This window comes from Dendropsophus ebraccatus, chromosome 1 (genome assembly GCF_027789765.1).
Source record: "Dendropsophus ebraccatus isolate aDenEbr1 chromosome 1, aDenEbr1.pat, whole genome shotgun sequence".
Taxonomy (NCBI): Eukaryota; Metazoa; Chordata; class Amphibia; order Anura; family Hylidae; genus Dendropsophus; species Dendropsophus ebraccatus.
The window spans coordinates 141,390,993-141,412,756 of record NC_091454.1 but is presented as its reverse complement, the minus strand read 5'-3'; the positions used below and the strand labels follow the sequence as shown (position 1 = coordinate 141,412,756).

Genomic DNA, 21,764 nt, shown 5'->3' with positions numbered 1-21,764 from the left:
ACTTTTTAACAAGTTTGCTCGCTCATCGGCTGATCGCTGGTCTGTTTACATGGGCCGATTATCGGGAGAATGAGCGTTCCCAGAAATGCTCATTAGCATTAATCGGCTGTGTCAAATGCCCTTAAAAGATTGGGCCAAGGGGCCTTAATAGATCTTTACTGAATGGAGCTGCAGGCTCCACTTGTGGTGCAGCTCTATTCTTGCTCTAAAAGCTGTAGCTTTATTTAGCAGGGATTGTGGGTTCTATATTCTCAAGATCACATAGGGCCCCAGTAGTCAGACCCCCTACGATGTCTCAGTTTTGCCCTATCCTGTGCATACTTTGGTTAGGAAATAATTACTCCAGATGGGAATACCCCTTTAGGTGCCTAATATTAACAATAGTCTGATCACTTTGAATATGTTGAATGTCTTTTTCTCACTTTCTCTGTTTCTTGAAGCAATGGAAATGTCCGAGAAAAATTCTGATGGAATTGTAAATGAAGCATTTAATGCAGAGGTAAGTGGCAAACATATATTGTTAAATGTTTTTTAACATGTCGCTGGTGGTATGCAAATACAAAAAAAATATAGTATTACATGGCAGCTATTCAGATGAAAGGCCATCCATATAATACAATGACTGCTCAAGTATGCAAGGGGAGTTTCTTAAACTAGGTACTGTATGTGTTTGCCTTCCCTGAGAAGTTCAGGCTGCACAGTATTGATGGCTGACTTCTAGATGGTCCAGATTTACCTGTGTGTGTAAAATAGAAGCTAGTGTAAACTGCCCACAGCAACCAGTCACTGATTCTTTCATTTTAAAGGGGTTATCCAGCGAAAATCTTTTTCTTTCAAATTAACTGGTTTTAGAAAGTTATATAGATTTGTAATTTACTTCAATTTAAAAATATCAAGTCTTCCAGTACCTATCAGCTGCTGTATGTCCTGCAGGAAATGTTGTTTTCTTTTCAGCCTGACACAGTGCTCTCTGCTGATATCTCTGGCCAAGAAAAGAACTGTTGAGAGTTGTAGAAATCCTCATAGAAAACCTCTCCTGCTCTGGACTTTTTAAATCAACTGGTGCCAGAAAGTGCCAGAGATTTGTAATTGACTTCTATTAAAAAAAAAAAATCCCAAATCTTCCAGTACTTATCAGCTGCTGTATGTCCTGGACCAAGTGGTATTTTTTCAGAATAAAGAGCAGGAGAGTTTTTTTTATGGGGATTTGCTGCTGTTCTGGACAGTTCCTGACATGGAAAGAGATGTCAGCAGAGAGCAATGTGTCAGACTGGAAATAATACACCTCTTCCTGCAGGACATATAGCAGCAGCTCATAAGTACTGAAAGACTTGACATTTTTTAATAGAAGTAAATTACAAATCTCTGGCACTTTCTGGCACCAGTGGATGCATGTATGAATCTAGCCTTTTACTACGACTTGGCCTTAGCCTCTGTTCTACCGTACTGCAAGATTTCTGCCTTGGCATGTGATCAATACTTTGTGACCCACGACACCTTTGTAAATATTGGCCAGGTATTTACAATCTTTCAGGTCCCTTATTATATCCCTTTATTAGTCCTTTATTGTTTATTATGTGAATGTTCTATAAAGATAAATGAGTGACTTTAAAAACAATAAAAATAATATATATATACAGTGGTGCCTTGGATTACGAGCATAATTCGTTCCAGGACTATGCTTGTTATCTAAATCCACTCTTAAACCAAAGCAAATTTTCCCATAAGAAATCATAGAAATGATTTATTATTCTGAATAACATTAAAAACTAATGAAACAGACATTCAGAAACAGCAGAATATGTGATATTATAAGTTACTGTACAGTAATGGAGAGCATGGGAAACACAAGAGCTTACAGAGACTGCAGGGAGCATGAAGGAATGAGCAGGGTATAGGGTGAGCACAGTATGGCAGCGCTCTCTGTCCGGGGAGAGAGGGGTTACAGCTATGAAGAGATTACCTCCACAGTCCTGTCCCCTGAAGTGGATCTGCTATGATTTGGAAGGTGAGGGAGACTTCCTGGGTCAGAGTACTGTGCTGTAGACCCCGCTATGCAGACCATGCCCCTCCCCCACTCCCCCTCCGACCCAGTACAGGGAGCTCTTAAACCAAAGTAATGCTCTTAAACCAAGTCACAATTTTGATAAACAGTGAGCTCCTAAACCAAAACGCTCTTAAACCAAGTTACTCTTAAACCAAGGTACCACTGTATATTGAAATAACATTTAATGGGAATGGGACTGTTGCACTACGTCCCTATATATTTTAACTGTCCGCTAACAAATTAAAACCTATACAGCTATAGCCAGTTCCAGATTAGGGTAATATGGCTGCATTTCTGTGTCCATATTACAGCTGTACATCATAACTGTTAGGACTCGGGCTGTGCGTTCGGCTCTGCGTCCATAGCAACCTGAATGCTTCTGGTTTTTGCTATAATCGGCTCTGCTGCTCCTGGTTGTAGCAGTGTCCAGTGTTGCACTCCACCTGCTGATCAGCACTAGGTGTTTGGGATCACAGTGATTTGACTGACAACTGACTCTCCCAGTTAGCTGTCAGTAGCTGAGCTGGGACTTCTAGTCCTATAGGTTTTTACTCTGTCTTTAGTTCTCTGCCTGTGATAGCGCCTTGTGCCTTGACCTAGCATTTACCTGGCCGTGTGTTATAGTTATTCTGACCTTTGGATTTTGTGACCCCGACCTTGCTTCTTGGATTTCGATTCTGTACCTCCGCTTCCTGATTGTTGCCAACCCATACTTCTGACCATTCTCTTATTGTGTGAGTCTTGTTTGTCCTTGTTATGTGTTACACTCATTACAGCATAGGGAACGTCGCCCAGTTGTCCGCAGTAGCATTAGTACTGTTGTGGCAAGTAGGTAGGGCCAGCTGGGGCGGCTGTCAGTGTAAGGGCTGCACTCGTCTGTTGTCTTCCCAGACCCCTACCTGACATTATCACAGGCCCAAAACCTAATACTGTTCCCACCAGACGCCGGCATGAGTGCCGATAATTTGGTCGCCGACCAACTGGAAGCTTTGACCACCCAGCTGGAGGGCGTCGCAGGTTTGGTGGCACGACAGGCTGATGCTTCGGTGCAGGTGGTTAAACATAAGTCAAGGATGTTGTTGCCTGAGAGGTTTCAGGGTGACACTAGCAAATTCGGGACCTCTAGAGAGTCTTGTATTTTGTATTTTAGACATAACCCATTTGTGTCTGATAGTGAGAGAGAGGGTCCTTCGCAGGATTGGGCCCTGTCCCTCCCTCCGGAGGCTCCTGAGTGGAACTCGGTGGAGTCATTTTTTTATTCCCTGGGACAGATCTACGATTACCCCAATCGGACTGCAGTGGCAGAGTCTCATCTACTGTCCATCTAGCAGGATCGTCACACTGTGGAAGAGTACTGTGCGGAGTTCCGCCAATGGTGCACCCTGACGGGATGGCCAGACTCTCCACTGAGGACTTTGTTCCATCAGGGACTGTCAGATGCTGTAAAAGACGTAATGGTCAGTCACCCCACTCCCGACTCTCTCAACGATTATATGCACCCAGGTACCTCCAAAAAATTCTCAAAAGTTTTCGTTACCCGTTACTGTGTGCTTTGATGGTCTTTCTGTTAACTGTTCAGCCATGGTTGATTCAGGCACCACCCGGGCATCAGTAGCCCATTCTTTGGGTCTAGATTTGGTGTCATTATGTTACCCATTTACCGTGGCTGGCGCTGATTCCAATCCTTTAAGGGCTGGATCAGTGAATCACCGAACTCCCGAGGTCACCTTGCAAGTGGGCTGTCTCCATCAAGAGGAGATTTCCTTTTTTGTTTTAGAGAATCTGGCAGCGGATATGATATTAGGATTACCTTGGCCACGCTAACATAACCCCATGTTTGATTGGATAACTATGGAACTGGTCAAGTAGGGGGGTGCCTGTGGTTCCCATCTGTCCTCTGTTATCCCTACGGTATGTTCAGTCCAGAACTTGGGAAAGATTCCTGAGTTCATCTCGGACTTTGCTGATGTTTTAGTGAGTCTATTGCTGACGCTCTGCGCCCTTACCGTCCATACGACTGCTCCATTGATGGTGGATTCTGTCCCTGTATAGACTACAGGGAATTAAATAAAATAACAATTAAAGACGTGCACCCCCTTCCTCTGATCCCAGACTTGCTGAACTAGATGGTGGGCGCCTGTTGGTTCTCAAAAATAGAACTTTGGGGCACCTACAACCTGATCCCGATCAGAGAGGCTAATGAATGGAAGACGGCCTTTAACACTCCCAAGGGACATTTCGAATATTTGGTTATGCCCTTGAGCAATGCTCCCGCCGTCTTCCAAAGGTTTGTTGACGATATCTCCCAGGATCTGTTTGGTCAGTATGTAGTGGTCTACTTGAATGATATTCTTATATATTCTCCCAATTGGGAGTCACATGTTAAACATGTACGCACGGTATTGTCCAGGCTACGTAAAAACATCCTTTGTGCAAAAATGTCTAAGTGTTTATTTGGGGTACAGGAGATTGGGTTCTTGGGGTACATCATTACTCCTGAGTCAGTCCAAATAGACCCCAAAAAGGTCTCAGCGGTCTTGGAATGGACTAGACCCACTACCTTGAAAGAAAGAAGAGATTCCTTGGTTTTTCAAACTTTTATAGAAAGTTTATCAGGAATTTCTCCCTCATTGCTAAACCGCTGACTGACCTCACCAAGAAAGGTCCAAACCCAATCCCCTGGCCCCCAGAGGCTGAAGTTGCGTTTAGTCAATTAAAGCGCAGCTTCTCCTCTGCCCCTGTGATAGTACACCCCAATTCAGAACTTCCATTTGTTATCGAGGTCAACGCGTCTGAATCAGATGTGGGGGCAGTTTTGTCCCAAGGTAGGGAACCATATACTAACTTGCGTCCAATAGCCTTTTTCTCCAGGAAATTCTCCAGTTCTGAGCGCAATTATGACGTCGGCACCAGAGTTGCTAGCTACCAAGTGGGCTCTGGAAGAATGGAGACATTTCCCGGAGGGAGCCAGGCACCAGGTTACTATCCTTACTGACCATAAAAACCTGTTGTACCTATACAAGGCTAAAAGGCTTAATCCCTGACAAGCCCGCTAGGCACTATTTTTTACTTGTTTTAATTTTGTTGTAACATATCGTCCTGGTAATAAAAATGTCAAGGCTGACGCTCTGTCCAGGAGCTTTGGGGATTGTAAGGCTACTGAAGGACAGTCTGAGACTATCTTGTCCCCTGGAACTGTTCTGGCCAGTATGAATGTGGATTTGATTCATTCTATCCTGAATTCTCAGGGGGGCGCCCCACCAGAAATTACCTCCGGAAAGCTGTTTGTACCTTTGTACCTTAGGCTGGCAGTCCTGAAAGAGGCACACGAGTCTAGCCTAGCAGGTCATCCTGGGATTCCCGGTACAGGGTATCTGCTATTCCAGTCACGCTGGTGGCCCAAATGGCAAAAAGATGTTACTGAGTACGTCAGGGCTTGTGAAACCTGTGCTCGGGCTAAAACCACAAGGTCCCTACCAGAAGGGCTGTTGCAACCCATGCCCTTGCCTACTCTTCCGTGGTCCAATCTGTCAATGGATTTTTTCACTGATCTCCCTTCATCACAGGCTCAGGGTCCAAAGCAAGCTGAATGCTTCTGGTTTTTGCTATACTAGGCTCTGCTGCTCCTGGTTGTAGCAGTGTCCAGTGTTGCACTCCACCTGCTGATCAGCACTAGGTGTTTTGGATCACAGTGATTTGACTGACAACTGACTCTCCCAGTTAGCTGTCAGTATCTGGTCTTTCACATTTATTACAGCATAGGGAACGTCGCCCAGTTGTCCGCAGTAGCCTTAGTACTGTTGTGGCAAGTAGATAGGGCAAGCTGGGGCGGCTGCCAGTGTTAGGGCTGCACTCGTCTGTTGTCTTCCCAGACCCCTACCTGAAAATAATCCAACCATGTGTCTTCTATCACTGACATACTACTAGCACAATATAAGCATTAGGCTACATTCACACGTCAGTATATTTTCAAGTATGAAATTCGTGATCAGCATTTTTTTCCCCCACAATCTGCAAAATATATATGTAGTATATCCGTATTATGCTGCTTATTGTGCTCTGTATTTAGGGTAAACACAAGAGAAAAGGGGGGTGGCATAAAATGATGTCAGTAGCTGTCCCAAACAACTAGGAGGAGCTTAAATGGTGATGTCACAGAATTGCGGAACGCAATTGTGGATGGAGGTCTCCGCAAAATGCAGAGGCCCTCATAGACTTCTATTGAAGTGTCAGTACTACAATTGTGGACCATATCACAAGTCCTTTTTTTAGGCTCACTCAGCGGCCTGGCATGTCACGTCACAGGTCCCCACTCAGACCCAGAAGTGTCCGCGATCGGGGGACCGGAGCTGCAGGATACCGATGCCAGTGCTGGAGCGGGGGAGGTGAGATCATGTTACTTCTTTCATCCTCCCCCTGCTCAGCACTCTGCCCGGAGTTCTCCTTTAGGTAAACCCCCTACAGTGTATGATGAGGTTGGATTCATCAAGAGGCGCATTACAAATCTACGATAGCTCTGGGCTAGCAGGTGTAAACTGTAGTCAGTTAGCCATGTCCTCTTCACGCAAATCTATGTTTCCTTTGTGCTAAGCCCTACCCACTTGACAAGTGCATTACAGAATGGCAAAATGCCACCAAACTTTAGCAGAAATATGGGGTTTGCACTAAAATTTGCAACCTGTTCTACACCAGATTCAGACTTTGATAAATTTCAGTTATTGTTGATTTTTATGTCATCCATATTGCCGCTGTTCTGTGACTAGGATATGTCTGTCAATTGTCAGTGTCAGTTTAGTTATAACTCAGGATTGCAGTGGGTTGTGAGCCACTGGTTAGGGACTCCTGCTCTATAAGATTAACATCTGGACTGAATGCAAGGGAAGCAAGGATTAAACCTCCGCTCCTTATACTGATGCATGTTTATTGAACTATTGTGTCAGGTACATAGTTCTCTTGCTGAAAGAATCCTGCTATTTTGCCCATTGGACTCCTGACATTTTTCCTTAGCAATGCCACTTGAGCTTTCCTTTTGCTTTTATAGTCCATCTGTGCTAAGGAATGATGAGCTGTGCATTAAGACCCATTAGTTTTAGCAAAGGCATTGTATATGACTGCAGTCTGCCTGACTGTGCACCGCCTATTTATCAGAACAGTTCTTCTGAGACCCCTTTTGCCAACAAGGGATTTACATCCACAGGATGACCTTTCGCTGGATATACTATCCACACCACACTGCCAAAGCTGTTTCGGAAATCCTGTTCCTGGCTAGCCCTGCATTGATAACCATGATTTGTTCAAATTCATTAAGATCTCTTGTTTTTTCTATTTTAATGTGAACACAAACTGAAACTGATTCACAGAATACCTACCAATTTGATCTTATGCTGTTGCATTCTGATGTCACTGGGCCTAATTTCTATACAGGGAAGATCCAATCATAAAAGAGCAGGTGTCTTTAAGAAAATGGCTATTCAGTGCAAATGTTTCCTTTATTATTCTGTTTTTAGGATTAACTCCTGCTTTTAACCTAACACTTGTATGGGAAATACTGATCAGATACTTAGTAAACTCTCCCTAGCAGTGTTTTCCATGTCAGTCTGGATCCTTGTGTGTATAAAAATAGGCAATGCATGCTTTGTTACTTTATTCATTTTATCATCCTTGTATTCTCAAGGTGAATAATTATGAAAAGGCAGAAACGTATTACGATGATGTTGGCATTAGCAATTCAAAAAGAGACAAAGTTTATGATGATGTTGGAATTGGCAAAGAGAAAAATAAAAAACAATCAAATTTTTTAAGGTAAGAAGGGAGAGCTTAACTTTTATTTATTTCATTAGGCTGGTTCCACACATGGCAGATTTTTGGGGAAAACTGTCACTGCAATTTTTGTGCTAAAACCAGAAAAGAATCCAACAGGAAAAAGAAGTACAAGTCCTCCCTTTATATTTTCCATCCTACTTGAATCCACTTCAGGCTTTGGGACAGAAACTGCAGTCAGTTTTCCAGAAAAATCTGCCATGTGCACATAGCCTAAAGAAGTATCGATTGGACTACACCGAGCTGCTGGATATCTTTTTCATTCATGTACTAGTTTGGCTGTTCCGGCCAGACAGCAGTCTGAGCACAGGTGAATGGTTCCAGGCAGTAGTGGTGAGTGATTGACTTTTTTCACTACAGCTCCTGATGCCCAGCTGGCATACATGTACAGTAGTTTGACATAAAAAAGGCTACCAGCTTAGTTGATAGAGCTTTCCCTGTTTTGCTATAAGTAGAGATCTACCAATTCAGTCGGTGGGTGAGGCAGAAGCTACCAGGGACCAACCAGATTATGTAGTTTAGGCAGCATGAAAGTGATGACAGGTTCCCTTTAAAACCAGCATAAATAAACTGCATTGAAATTCTTCACTTTTCTATTGTTTTGGCGTCAGGTCCAAGTTATTTCTTTTGTGTATTTATAGCTGCCTTAAAGGGAACCAATCAGCAGGGGTGGTCTTGGCATTTCTGGGGCTCTAAGCGAAGTTATGTCTGGGCCCCCCCCCCTCGACATGCGCTCCACAACAATAGACCGCTGTGTGCTGCCCCCAGTAGTATATACCCCTTATGCGCTGCCCCCAGTAGTATATACCCCTTGTGTGCTGCCCCCAATAGTATATACCCCTTGTGTCCTGCCCCCAGTATTATATACCCCTTGTGTGCTGCCCCGAGTAGTATACAGACCCCTGTGTGCTCCCCCAGTTATATATAGACCCCCTGTGTGCTGCCCCCAGCAGTATATAGACCCCCTGTTTGCCTCACCAGTAGTATATAGACACCCTGTATATTCCCCCAGTAGTACATAGACCCCTGTGTGCTCCCCCAGTAGTATATAGCCCCCCTGTGTGCTCCCCCACTTGAATATAGACCTCCTGTGTGCTCTCCCAGTTGTATATAGACCCCATTCTGCTGCCCCAAGTAGTATATAGACCCCCTGTGTGCTGCCCCCAGTAGTATATAGACCCTCTGTGAAGCCCTAGTAGTCTATAGCCCCCCTGTGTGCTCCCCCTGTTATATAGCCCCCCTGTGTGCTCCCCCCATTTATATACACCCCCTCTGTGTGCTCCCCCCATTTATATATTCCCCCGCTGTGCTCTCCCCCAGTTAAACACCCCTGTGTGCTCCCCCTTCCATATAGTATATACCACAATAAAACAAACACTTATACTCACCTGGGTCCGGGCGTCTCCTCTTCTCTTCACTCTTGTGGCCGCAGGAAGGGTTTTCCCTGCGATCACAAGAGGCTGCACTCCCCTTGTTCTGGCGCTGATGCTCCAGTGATGTCACTGCAGCGCCGGCACCACAAGGACAAAGTGGCTACTTGTGACCGCAGGGAAAACACTTTCTGTGGCCACAAGAGTGACTGACAGGAAGGGAGCCAATGGCTCCCGCCCTGTAAGTGCTGCTGCATGTAACTATGAGCGCTCATTACGAGTGCTCATAGTTACAGTTCAGATCGCAGCAGCGAGCAGGGGCAGCGGCCCTGTCCAGCGGTCTTGAGCACAAGAGCAGGACGTGGGGGCCCCCCTGGATGTTGGGGGCCCCAAGCGATCGCTTGGGGTGCTTGGTGCCAAAGACTGCTACTGCCAATCAGCACAATTGTGCTAATTAGGTTCCCAGCAGCACTTAATAGTAGTAATTGTAAAAAAGTAAAAAAGAAAAAAGTAGTTAATGTGGTAAGGAGCCTCTCTACCATGTCCTGGGTTGCTCCTTTGGTACCTTCATACACAGGCAAAGTGTCTTTTACTACTACAAGCGAGGCAGGGAGAGCTGGGAACTAGTCATCTGGGCTGTGACTAGTCATGGCTCTCTGTCCTATCAGCGCTATACAGAGTGCTGACAGGATTGGTTCCCTTAAAACTTGTTCAAATATGTAACAAAAGCAAATAAAATAAACATTTGAATTGTACCAACAAAAACTTAAGGTCATGGCGCAGAAAATATCCCTTAAACAGCCCCGTAGGCCATTGACATACAGTGGCCCTGACATACAATTGATTCACCTTATGCTGCGTTTACACAGAGCGATAATTCGCCCAATCGTACGATTAACTATTTCGAAGTAACAATTTTTTTTTTATAACGATCAGTGTTTAGATGGAACGATATATCGTACGGGAAAATCGTTTTGCAATCGTTTTGCGATCGCTTAAGCCTATCTCGCACATAGGTTAAATCGGTGAACGACTGTTTACACGGAACGATCTGCAAATTTTTTACGAACAACGATTTAAGAACATCTTGTAAGTTTAAAATGAATGATTTCTCGCTGGTTGTTAGATCGTTCGCTGCGTTTACACGTACGATTATCGTTCGAATTCGATCGTTATCGTGCAAATTCGAACGATAATCGTTCCGTATAAACGCAGCATTACAATGGCCTATAATTATTTCCTGCCTGTGTATGTTGGGTGCTGAAGCTGAAGACTGCTTGATAAACCTGCCACCCAAGTCTTCTGACTAATGCTAATTTACACGGAATGATTATCGTGCGAATTTGCACGATAACTATCGAATTCGAACGATAATCGTACGTGTAAACGCAGCAACATGTTCTTAAATAGTCGTTCTGCAAAAAATTTGCAGATCGTTCCGTGTAAACAGTCGTTCACTGAGTTTACCTATGTGCGAGATAGGCTTAAGCGATCGCAAAACAATTTTTCCGTATGATATTTCGTTGTGTCTAAACACTGATCGTTCTAAAAAAAACATTGTTCGTTAATCGTACGATCGGTTGAATTATCGCTCTGTGTAAACGCAGCATAACTGTTAAAACTGCCCTTTACTGTATACATATGTTAGCAAAAGCCCTTTGTGTACAACGCTGCTACAGCTAAATAAACAATGTTGTAAAGCCGCTGCAGTGCTGCGCACAATGCAAGATTGCAAAGCTTAGCAGCAAATTTGATAATGACGCATATGACTTACACTACAGAAGATTGGGGATGAGGGGCAGTAGGACTGTGAAATGTATATTTTATTGTCTGAGATGAACAGATTTTAGATATAACATATTTAACATACTATTCCATTCAATTCCATATGTACCAAGCAAAATGGCCGAACCATATGACAAAGCTGCAGAATTCAGCAAGAAGCATTCACGCATTCTGAAGTTCATTATTATTGGAATTCTTTGTGCAGGTAAGATCTGACTACATTTCTATGTACAAAATGTCAGGTGTCTCGAGATATGTGGGTTTATATTTTGTCTGACAATTCAGTCAGTAGTCAGATGGGTGTGAACTTAATCTTAAAGCGGCACTATCAGCAGGTTCGGGCCAGTGAACCTGCTGATATGCGCCAGCCACTAATAATGGTAGGACCTCAGTGCCGGTCTTGATAGTCCTGTGGGGTCCGGTACTGGGCAGATTTTTGATAATTTCCAATATGCTAAATAGCTGTTTCCGAGCATTTGGGGCGTTCCCCGTCTGCCATGAGCACCCGCTCGACCCGCCTATTCATATATACATGGTTAGGCTGCTTGTTACAGGCTGCTCCCTGCACATGCGCAGTAACAAGCGTCCTAACAAGGTATATATGAATATGCATAGTGGTATATATGAATATTAGCATATTGGAAATTATCACAAATCTGCCCAGTACTGGACCCCACAGGAGTATAAAGAACGGCACTGAGGTCCTACGGTTATTAGCGGCTGGCGCATATCAGCAGGTTCACTGGCTTGAATCTGCTGATATTGTTGCTTTAAAATGGGAGTGATTATCAGGTAATGGGAGTTATTGCACAGTCAGGCCCTGTTCACACATCGTATGTTTAGCATAAATCACGGCCGTTGTTGAAATTAGCCACAATGGGCGTGATTTATGCTAAACATACATTGTACTTGAATAAATGGAATCCTGGACGGAGCGTATACACATAGTATACGCTCTGACTGGGATTCCATCAGGGATTCCATGTCAGTTTTCTGCGTCCGGCCGCACAGACACGTCACTTCACGCAATGGAGCGTGCGGCTCTGGCAAGTCAGGGGCTTGAAAAGCCTCTTTCACTTTTTGTGCTATAGAATAAAAGCATTTTCTATGTTCTTGAATCACAGTCAGGTATATGAAGGGTACCATCTGTCTCCCTGATCTAACAGCTATCTATAAGTGTCATGGCAAAACCTGTGTAACAGTATACACAATACTATTGGTCATCAACTTTAGGTTTTTGTTTTTTGTAGGGTGAGAGGTTTGCCTTTTTTTTTTTTTTTTTTTTTTTTTTACAGGACATCAAAATGTTAAGAACAAATATAGTAACAATGTATTTACTCTTTGCAGGGTATGCAGCCTATTTCATTGCAGCTTGTGTCCTGAACTTTAATCGCGCTATTGCTTTAGTGGTGATAACATGTGTGGTCCTTTTCTTCTTGACTTATGACTTCCTGGTGGCACGATTTGGCAAGCATATTAAACATTTCTTTAAACCACTTGGTCAATGCTTGAAGAAGAACAAAAAATGGATGAAATGGTGAGTTTTTCTTCTTCTAGAAAGTCAATGGCACGTTAACATAATCTAGAATTAAGAAAAATACTAGTTGGGCAGCTGACCTGCATACCATGAAGCTGAAATATACTAAAACTAGGTTAATTACTCGCAAACAGTATGAGCAATCCTTCACATTACACACACTTAATTCAGCAAAATATCTAATCTAGAATTCTATTTCAGTAAATAAAGGGAGTTATTTGCGTGGACGTCAAATTAATGTTTATCACAATTATTCACAGACGTTTTTTCAGACAAGGGGCGTTTGCACACTTTTGGGGGGCTCTTCTTTCCCCGTCTTTACTATTTAATTTAATGGACTTTCAAAAAAGAACCACACCCAAAGGGGGCAGGAAGTAGAATAATGTACCAACAGCTGTCATTGTAATGACAGGCGCCCAAAACGCGAAATGACTGATGTTTTTTGGGACTCAAAATAAAGGATGTCATTTTTTTTTAAACGTTGTGTGAATATAGCCTGACACTGACAAATGTGAAAAACTTTAGTGTATCTAATATAAACATTTTAAATGTACATTTATGCTTTCAGGACATTTGCTGTATTGGTTCTTATCGGACTGATCGTCTGGTTGGCAGTGGACACAGCCCAGAGACCTTCTCAGCTTATATCTTTTGGTGGTGTCTGCATGTTTGTTATTTTCCTCTTTATAGTGTCTAAGCACCACCGGGCTGTAAGTAAATATTTTAATTTGGGAACCCATTTACTTTATTGTTGTTTTAAAGTGATATTGTCACCCCCTTTCAATACTTTCAAAACTTTCAAGTTCTCAGCATCCTTCTTAAGGTTAAATTCTGTTATATTCTCTTATATTCTATTTCACATCTTACTGTATAAAGGATTTCTTGGTGGTGTCTCCTCACAAAAATGCATGTTATTGTTGGTGGACAGTGCTGTATGGGCGAGGCTTGGCAGCCAATGTGACCCATATCTCCGCCTACATCGATACCATTGGCTCCGCCCCTCCATGACATCATCAACACTTATGTCCCGCCACCTCCACTGTGTCATCAGAATGGGCAGAATGTACCCAGGCCCCGCACCCTCTGTTCTGGCTGTCACAGATGGGGCCTAGGTGGTGATGATGTCACAGAGGGGCGAGGCCTCCAGCGTCAATGTAGGTGGGGTTATGGGACATGACGGCCATGAAGCCCCGTCCCTATGGCACTGTCTACCAACAATAACACGCAACAAGAAATCCTTTATATGGTAAGATATGAAATGTCCAAAATATAAGCTTAAGCGTAGTGCTGAGAACTTTTCAATGTATGGAAAGGGGGTGATAATATCACTTTAAGAAACAAACGCCTTTTTGTGAGCTGGTAAAAATTTATCACTACCTCACTAATGTAACACCTATAAGGACAATAGTTATTATATTTCTGTCAGGTGCAATACTGTCATATAAAGGGAATTATCTAGTGCACAGAATTGTGTAGTATTAGCTTGGGCTCACATAAAAATAAAACAGAAAGTTATATTCACTTGCCCTCACAGCACCCTTCCCAATGAGCCCCATTTCCCACTAAACAGTGATTTTGTTTTAGCTCAACAGACACTGCCAGGACAGATGCAGCAGGGAATCTGGGTAGAGAAAAGGCCCTATTACACAGAACGATTGTCGGCCGTATTCAGCTGATATCGGCCGTTACTGACGAAAATTGTCCCATGTAATAGAAGACAACAATCAGCCGACATGAACGATGTCGGCTGATTGTGCTGTCGTTTGTCTTTCAACATTTTGAAAGACAAACGACTGTGATAGCAGTGATCTGCTGCTGTCGCTCCGCGGAATAGGAGAGGAGGCAGCAGACCACCGCTATCCTCTATGGGCTGCCCGGACGATCTAGCGATCACCCGGGCAGCCCCCCCGCAGCTCCCTGCAGCCTCCCCTGCTGACAGCGCTCGTTTGCTCCTCAGGTTGTCCCGTGTAATAGGGGCTTAAGTAAATGCTACACAATTATGTGGCCCCAGACAAGCCCTTTAATAAGATAACTTGAATTTAAAGGACAACTCTGGTGAAAAGCTATATACAGTAACTTTGTAATATGCTTCAATCACCTATCTGCCCCCCTTTCCTATCTTTTCCCCCATCAACCCCCCACCAGCAAGTGAAGTAATTTCATTCTTACCTAATGACTGTTGACCCCAGGCTTTCATGTAGCAGCCATTTTGTGAGAATTACATCATCAAGAGGGAAGCGGGTCTAAGTCCTGTTAAGACTGCCTCTCTTTGTCAGATGACTTAGGTTGCTCAGCTCTAATTGGCTGAGCAAGCTGTAAGCCATCTAACAGTTCCACAGAGTCAGTTAGACATCACAGGAGACAAAGTGCATCATGGGAAAGCCCAAACCAGGAAGTGAAGAAAAAATTAAGACATCAACTGAAGCTTTAGTTCATTTTTTTTTTTATCAGCGCCGGAGTTGTCCTCTAAGATAACAACTTAAATTGCGTAGTGTTGATCAACTGTCAGATAAAGATGTAATATAAAGCATCTCTATCTGGCAGTGCTAGCAAATGTAATAAGTTGATCAATATTCACCCATGTACTGTAGCTAAAGCTAAAATAATAATAGATACAATGTATATGATCCAAAGCATTCTGCAGGGCTTACTACGGAATGGGTTCTAACCAACTTTTATAACACACTGTATTCCACGAAACGTAGGCAGTCATCAGTTCTGCTTACAAGGAGACACAATATGTCACTCACTTTAGACCCAGAATAGATAGGTGCACTTACTGTAACCAGTTAAGGCTTGTCTTTTCTGACTGTCAGGGACATAGCCTTGGAGAGCTGTATAGGGAGACTAGTAGGTATTGATTGAAGGCTTATTATGTCACCTTGTAAAACTCACAAATCTTTAAAGTGAATCTGTCAGCACTTTTTCTGCTTCTGAGGTGCTGACATTGTGAGGAAGGTGTGTGTGTGTTAGTGTGTGTGTTACCTTTATTTTTGCGGTAGCTGCTGTACTTTTTCCACAATCTGATCTGTAACTTGCGGCACAAGTGCCAAAGAGGAATCATGGTGCCGCGTTCGAGCCACACTTCGTCCCGCCTCACAACTACCTCCTCCTCCCAGCTTCACCTGAATATTCATTGCGGACTGGCTCCGGCCTTCCTGGCGACGTTATCTGTTGCTGCGCATGCGCCGTTGACGGCAAAGGCCCCGCGCGCACTTGTCAGTTCGCGCATGCGCCCTGGCTCTGTGCGCCACGCGTGCTCCTGACCAATAATCCGCAAAGTGCGCATGTGCCGCTCTGATGCTCTACGGCGCATGCGCACTTTGCGCATCAACTGAGGGCAAAGGCTCTGGCCGGAATTATTCATCGGGAGCGCGCGGGCCGCACAGAACCAGGGTGCATGCGCGAACTGACAAGGGCGCGCGCGGCCTTTGCTGTCAACGGAGCATGCGCAGCCACAGATGACATCACCAGGAAGGCCGGAGCCAGTCCGCAGTGAATATTCAGGTGAAGCTTGGAGGAGAAAGTAGTTGGGAGGCGGGACAAAGTGCGGCATGAACGCAGTACAATGACTCCTCTTTGGCACTTGTGCCGCAAGTTACAGATCAGATTGTGGATAAAGGTAACACACACACACCTTCCTCACAATGTCAGCACCTCACAAGCAGAAAAAGTGCTGATAGATTCTCTTTAAATAGGGAGGAAATAGTTGTTGTAGGAGCGAAGAAAAAATCATGCTGCATATTGGAAGTTAGTGTGTATGTCTGCATTTGTAAAAGTAGTCTTGGATTTACTTTTTTATCATTCTACTCCTTTCTGAATGCTCATGCCTCATGTTAGTGATGGCCAGTGATAATACTAGGTTTACAGTGTGAGGATTCACATCTCTGTTCTCTCACACTGGTTTCTCCAGCTGCAGCTCATGTTGTGGCTCCTTCTGGTCTCCCACTCTTCTGCCTGGTTCTAGGATGAGTTTGGAGCAGGACCTGCCCTCTCGGTCACTCATTGGCCAGAAGGAGACAGAGAAAAGAAGAAACAGGAGACCGGCAGAAGTCACAACAGCAGTTTTTTTTTTTCTTTTAACCAGCCTGAGCAAATTTCACTTGTTTTAGAACATTAGTATACCCTTTTAATCCTTTATATAGACTGTAACCAAAAACATTGTATCAATTTCTCTTTTTTTTGCACTGTAGGTATCTTGGCGAGCTGTATTTTGGGGTCTTGGACTTGAGTTTGTTTTGGGAATCTTCATTATTCGAACTGAGCCAGGTTACCAGGCTTTTAAGTTTCTAGGTGACCAAATTAAGGTATTGTGCCAAAAACATAATTGCCACTTAGTGTATATATATATATGGATATACATGGTAGATAATTGGATCATGAAACTAGATTTGCATCTAAATTGAAGAAAGGCTAGGTTTGCATGTAGTGGTTGCACTGCAGCTGTTGTGAGGCCACTATGAAATTAAAAGGGTTAAATGAGCAAAACAAATATTTCCAGAGTTGGCGGTGAAAAAATAATAAACCTACTATAATCACTTCCTCCAGTCCCACATTTATGCATTAAGGTTCCTGGTCCCTCGCTTTTCTCTTTCTCTGCCTCTTCTAGGTTTTGTGCTGTCCTAACCCCACAGGGCCCATCCAATCAGTGGCTGCAGCAGTGTACATTTATTCATTTTATAACAATTTACAACAAGGTTTAGTTTTGCACGGACAACGTCTTTATAGTAAATCTGTCACCCTATGACCACCTACTGGGCTGGCGGTACTGCTGGATATATTTCAATAATAGCATTAAGAACATTTCTTATTTGTCTGTGGATTTATTTTCTCAAAAAAAAAAAAACCCTTTATTAACCCCTTAAGGTCAAAGCCAATTTTCGTTTTTGCGCTTTTGCTTTTTCCATTTTATGTTTAAAAGTCCATAGCGCTTGCATTTTTTTACCTAGAGACTTATATGAGTACTTATTTTTTGGGAAACCAATTGTACTTTGCAATGACACGCATTATTTTTCCATAAAATATGCTGCGAAACTGGAAAAAAATAATTTGCGCTGTCAAATTGAAAAAAAACCCCGAATTTGTTTTGATTTTGGGGAGTTTTGCATTTACGCCGTTCACCCTATGGTAAAACTGACTTGTTATGCATGTTCCTCAAGTCGTTACAATTACAACGATATATAACATGTATAACTTTTATATTATCTGATGGCTTTTAAAAAATTCAAACCATTGTTAACAAATATATGTTCCTTAAAATCGCTCCATTCCCAGGCTTATAGCGCTTTTATCCTTTGGTCTATGGGGCTGTGTGAGGTGTCATTTTGTGCGCCATGATGTGCTCTTTCTATCGGTACCTTGATTGCGCATATACAACTTTTTGATTACTTTTTATTACATTTTTTCTGGATTTGATGCGACCAAAAATGCGCAATTTTGCACTTTGCAATTTTTTTGCACTTACACCGTGTACCATGCGAGATCGGGAATGTAATTAATTAATAGTTTGGGAGATTACGTGCGTGGCGATAGCAAATATGTTTATTTATTTGTTTATTTATTAATTTATATTTATAAAATGGGAAAAGGGGGGTGATTTGGACCTTTATTAGGGGAGGGGATTGTTTAGTAATAAAAACACTTTTTTACTTTTTTTTTTACATCAACTAAAAGTCCCCCTGGGGAAATTGTATATCCACAGCAATGATCTTTCATAGAGATCAATGCTGTGTACATACACAGCAAAGATCGATTAGATCGGTCATAGATTGCTATGGCCTGCTGCAGGCCATAGCAATCTATTGCCGAGCCAGGATCAGCGTCATTGCGACGCTGAGTGCCGGCCCGGCCAAAAGAACGGATCTCACCCACTAGACACCAGGGTTGTTGTGCATGAAGCACTTCAATGCAGCTGTCAGGTTTGACAGCTGCATTAAAGTGCTTAATTATCCGGCGCGGCAACGGGACCGCGACGGCTAATAGAGGCACTGCCCGGCTGCACATGTCAGCTGGGATCAGCTCCGTTCAGAGCGGGGTCCCGGCGGGACCCCGCTCTGAACACCCCCCGCGGCACCATGACGTACCAGGTACGTCATAGGTCGCTAAGGGGTTAAGGCTGTGAATGGTGTCAAGGATGCAGGGCCTATCGTTTATAAGGCCCTAGTTCCACTCCACCTTACTGTGCTGTATGCATGCTTCTTTGCATAATCAGTGGCCTTCCATCTAACACCCTTGCTCCATTCCAGTCTAACCTTAACTCTGTTGCCCGACTTATCCACCTTTTTCCACCTTTGTACCTCTGCCTCTGCCAGTCCATTCACTGGCTCCCCATTGCCCAACTTATTCATTTTAAATTGTTGACTATGACATACAAGGCCATCCCCAACCTGCCCCCTGCATATATGTCTGACCTTATATGCCACTGCTGTCCCTCATGCAACCTTTAATTCTCCAATGACCTCTTTTTGTGCTCCTGTAACCTATAATAATTCTGCCTCACACTTTGACTGGTTGCCCCTTACTTTCTGTCTCCTTCCCCTTACCTTGTAGATCATGGGTCTCCAAACTGCGGCTCTCCAGCTGTTGCTATACTACATTTCCCATCAGGCCTGGACAGCCAAATCCAAAGCTTTAGCCATCCGGGAATGATGGGAATTGTAGTTTTGCAACAGCTGGAGGGCCGCAGTTTGGAGACCCATATTGTAGATTGTAAGCTCTTGTGGGCAGGGTTCTCTATCCCTATGTACCAGTCTGCCATTTACCTTATTCATGTAAAGTTGTAGTATACCAGAGAGCAATTCCTGCAGCTGGGCTGAGGATGGCACCTGTCTAGAAGCAGTTTATTGTATATTTTATGAGGTAACATGTCTTATGTTAAACTGTTATGTGTATTTCTCTGTACCAGTGTAACTGGCAGGCAGAGAATGGCTTACATGCTTTCCCACCACACAAAACAGCGACACCTACTGTCCTTAGTGGTAACTGCTTTCGCTAGTGTTGTAAGCCTAGAAGTTGCTAGAAAGAGGTTGGCAGTTTTAGTGTTTAGCAGAGACAAGTGAGTAGCTGTTGAGGGAACAACATCACCTCAGGAGATGAGATCACCACAGAGCAAAGCTGCTGAGGGGAACAAGGAAAGATCATTAACAGAGCAGCAAAATATCAGCTGGAGGTGAGACAACAAGAGAGACTTTGAAAGAAAGTTTGTCAGGTGCACCCTCAGGAAGGGGCCAGCACATTTACGGTCGGTGGGAATCCTCAGATCAGGAACCCAAGTGGATGGACTTGGCTGTTCAGGGAGCAGAGTTAACGTAGGCCTCTGCACCCATCTTTCTGAATTCGAGGGGGTAAGATTTACTAGGACTCCTGGATACCTCTAGGACCCGAAAGTTGTGGCCTAAGGCCCGGCCTAGTAACTAAAGCAGAAAGCTCCCTAGCAGACTGGGAGGGAATACAGACTCAAGCACCATTGGGGAAGAGGTCCACAGGATCACAGTGCCCACCAGCGTCCCACACGTACTGACAGACCAAGATCTGAGGCAGATCCTCTCTCCACACACCATCAAACTCTCCACAAGTACAGTAACCCAGTCAAAGCTGCCATTATTAACAGCTGTATGCCACAGGACTGTAAAACAACTGCAAGTCCATTAGTAAAGGAGTTATTGTTATACTGCCTCCCTCCTTGTCTCCCTGTTGTCCTGGTCTACCTGCACCACATTACCATCAAGGGCCATACTACCGGACAGCAGTATTTGGGTTTGGCCCCGGGGGAACTACAGGTCCACACCACTGACCACCTTACACACAGGTGCAGCCCCCCTAAAGGAACCTCTGCAGTAGCCCACAGGAGAGAGAGAATTCAGGGAAGCGCCAGAGAGTCCCCTGTACCTGTGGAAGCCCTCGAGCCCACCTGTGATGTGACAAGTCAGTGCACCACAAGACCCAGCCATCCTGCAGGTACAGCACACTCTCACTCTGCAGCCCTCAGTGCATCTCCTCACTTAGGAGCTCAGCACCACACTCAGGAGAGGCATAACCACCTAACAGCCAAAAACTACTACCACCATCATCATCCTCTCCTCATTCCCCTCACTCTCTTCCACACAAGCCCCGGCTCGCTGCATGAGCACGTTCCAAAGTGTTTTGATTCTAATGGACAAGAGCGGGCCCGCCTCCAGTGCATAGAGCCAGGTCGATACATGCCATTTTAAAAAAAAAAAGGACTGCACCACCAGGATCCCTGCAACAGCGCCGATTGGCTAATGAAAGAAACAAAAAAGTCATGTACCTAATGGTACATTCGCTTGGGGGCTATGTTCACACTACGTACGTCTCCGGACGTAGCGTGTTCCGTGAATAAGCGTCCGGAGACTTACGTAGTTTGCATACAATGGAAAGTATACGATATACGGCGGCACAGTTCACACTACGTAAGAACTTACGCGAGGATCGTACGCGGCGCCGTATAAAATGAACCAGACCGTTGTTTGAGGACGAAAATGCTGTAACTTACGATGCGGTCCCGTATGTAGTGGTGATTTCTTCAATTTGCCAGCTTTTTGTGCCGATCCAAAAGGTTCTGTGGGGTGTCCGGGGCTAGGCGAAGATTTCCAAGTAAAAGACCGCTGTCAGATTGCTACGTAGGGTGCTCGGGAAGCGTAAGTAGACTTCGGGTGTAAGTTCGCGCCTCCGTACGTAGCCTGCCGCAAGTAGCGTAAATCCCCGGCCGGAGTTTACAGCGTATATGTCCGGCCGCTAAAATATGCGGCCGGACATATACGCAGTGTGAACATAGCCTAAGGCTGTCAGAAATCACTACCCCTAAATCCTTCTCCTCTGAAGTCTTTGCCAACACAGAACTGCCAATGTGATACTTGGATAGAGGATTCCTCCTACCCAAGTGCATTATTTTACATTTACAAACTTTGAACCCGCAGGAAAAAAAGACTGTGCTTTTGGAATCCCGTTGCTGACTGGGTAACGTAAAAAAAAAAAAGTGATGTACTTGATGGTACATTCACTTTAATACCTATCTAGTGGTCCACCAACTCAGTAGGCAGTCAGTGGGTTACAGATTCACCCTAACTTCAACTGCAAGCAGTTTGCTTGTTAAGACTTTTATATTGCGGAGGGGCGTGTCTGGACGCTAGGCAAGATGGCCGCGTAGTAGAAGAGCTCCGCTCCACACCGCCAGCTACATCAGCTT

At 44.2% G+C, this 21,764-nt stretch overlaps 1 protein-coding gene across 2 annotated transcripts in view; it reads left to right on the top strand.

The window, feature by feature from the left end:
- SLC28A1 (solute carrier family 28 member 1) overlaps nt 1-21,764 on the top strand; it is a 68,949-nt gene that overhangs the window by 10,421 nt on the left and 36,764 nt on the right. Inside the window, exons 2-7 of one of the 2 annotated variants that reach the window (XM_069980417.1) lie at nt 441-499; nt 7,722-7,849; nt 11,136-11,227; nt 12,370-12,559; nt 13,128-13,269; nt 16,753-16,866. In XM_069980417.1, the coding sequence (XP_069836518.1) occupies nt 443-499; nt 7,722-7,849; nt 11,136-11,227; nt 12,370-12,559; nt 13,128-13,269; nt 16,753-16,866 (723 nt within the window). In that variant the 5' untranslated portion in view covers nt 441-442. The remainder of the gene's footprint in view (nt 1-440; nt 500-7,721; nt 7,850-11,135; nt 11,228-12,369; nt 12,560-13,127; nt 13,270-16,752; nt 16,867-21,764) is intronic. The other variant, XM_069980427.1, reaches the window with a different exon arrangement.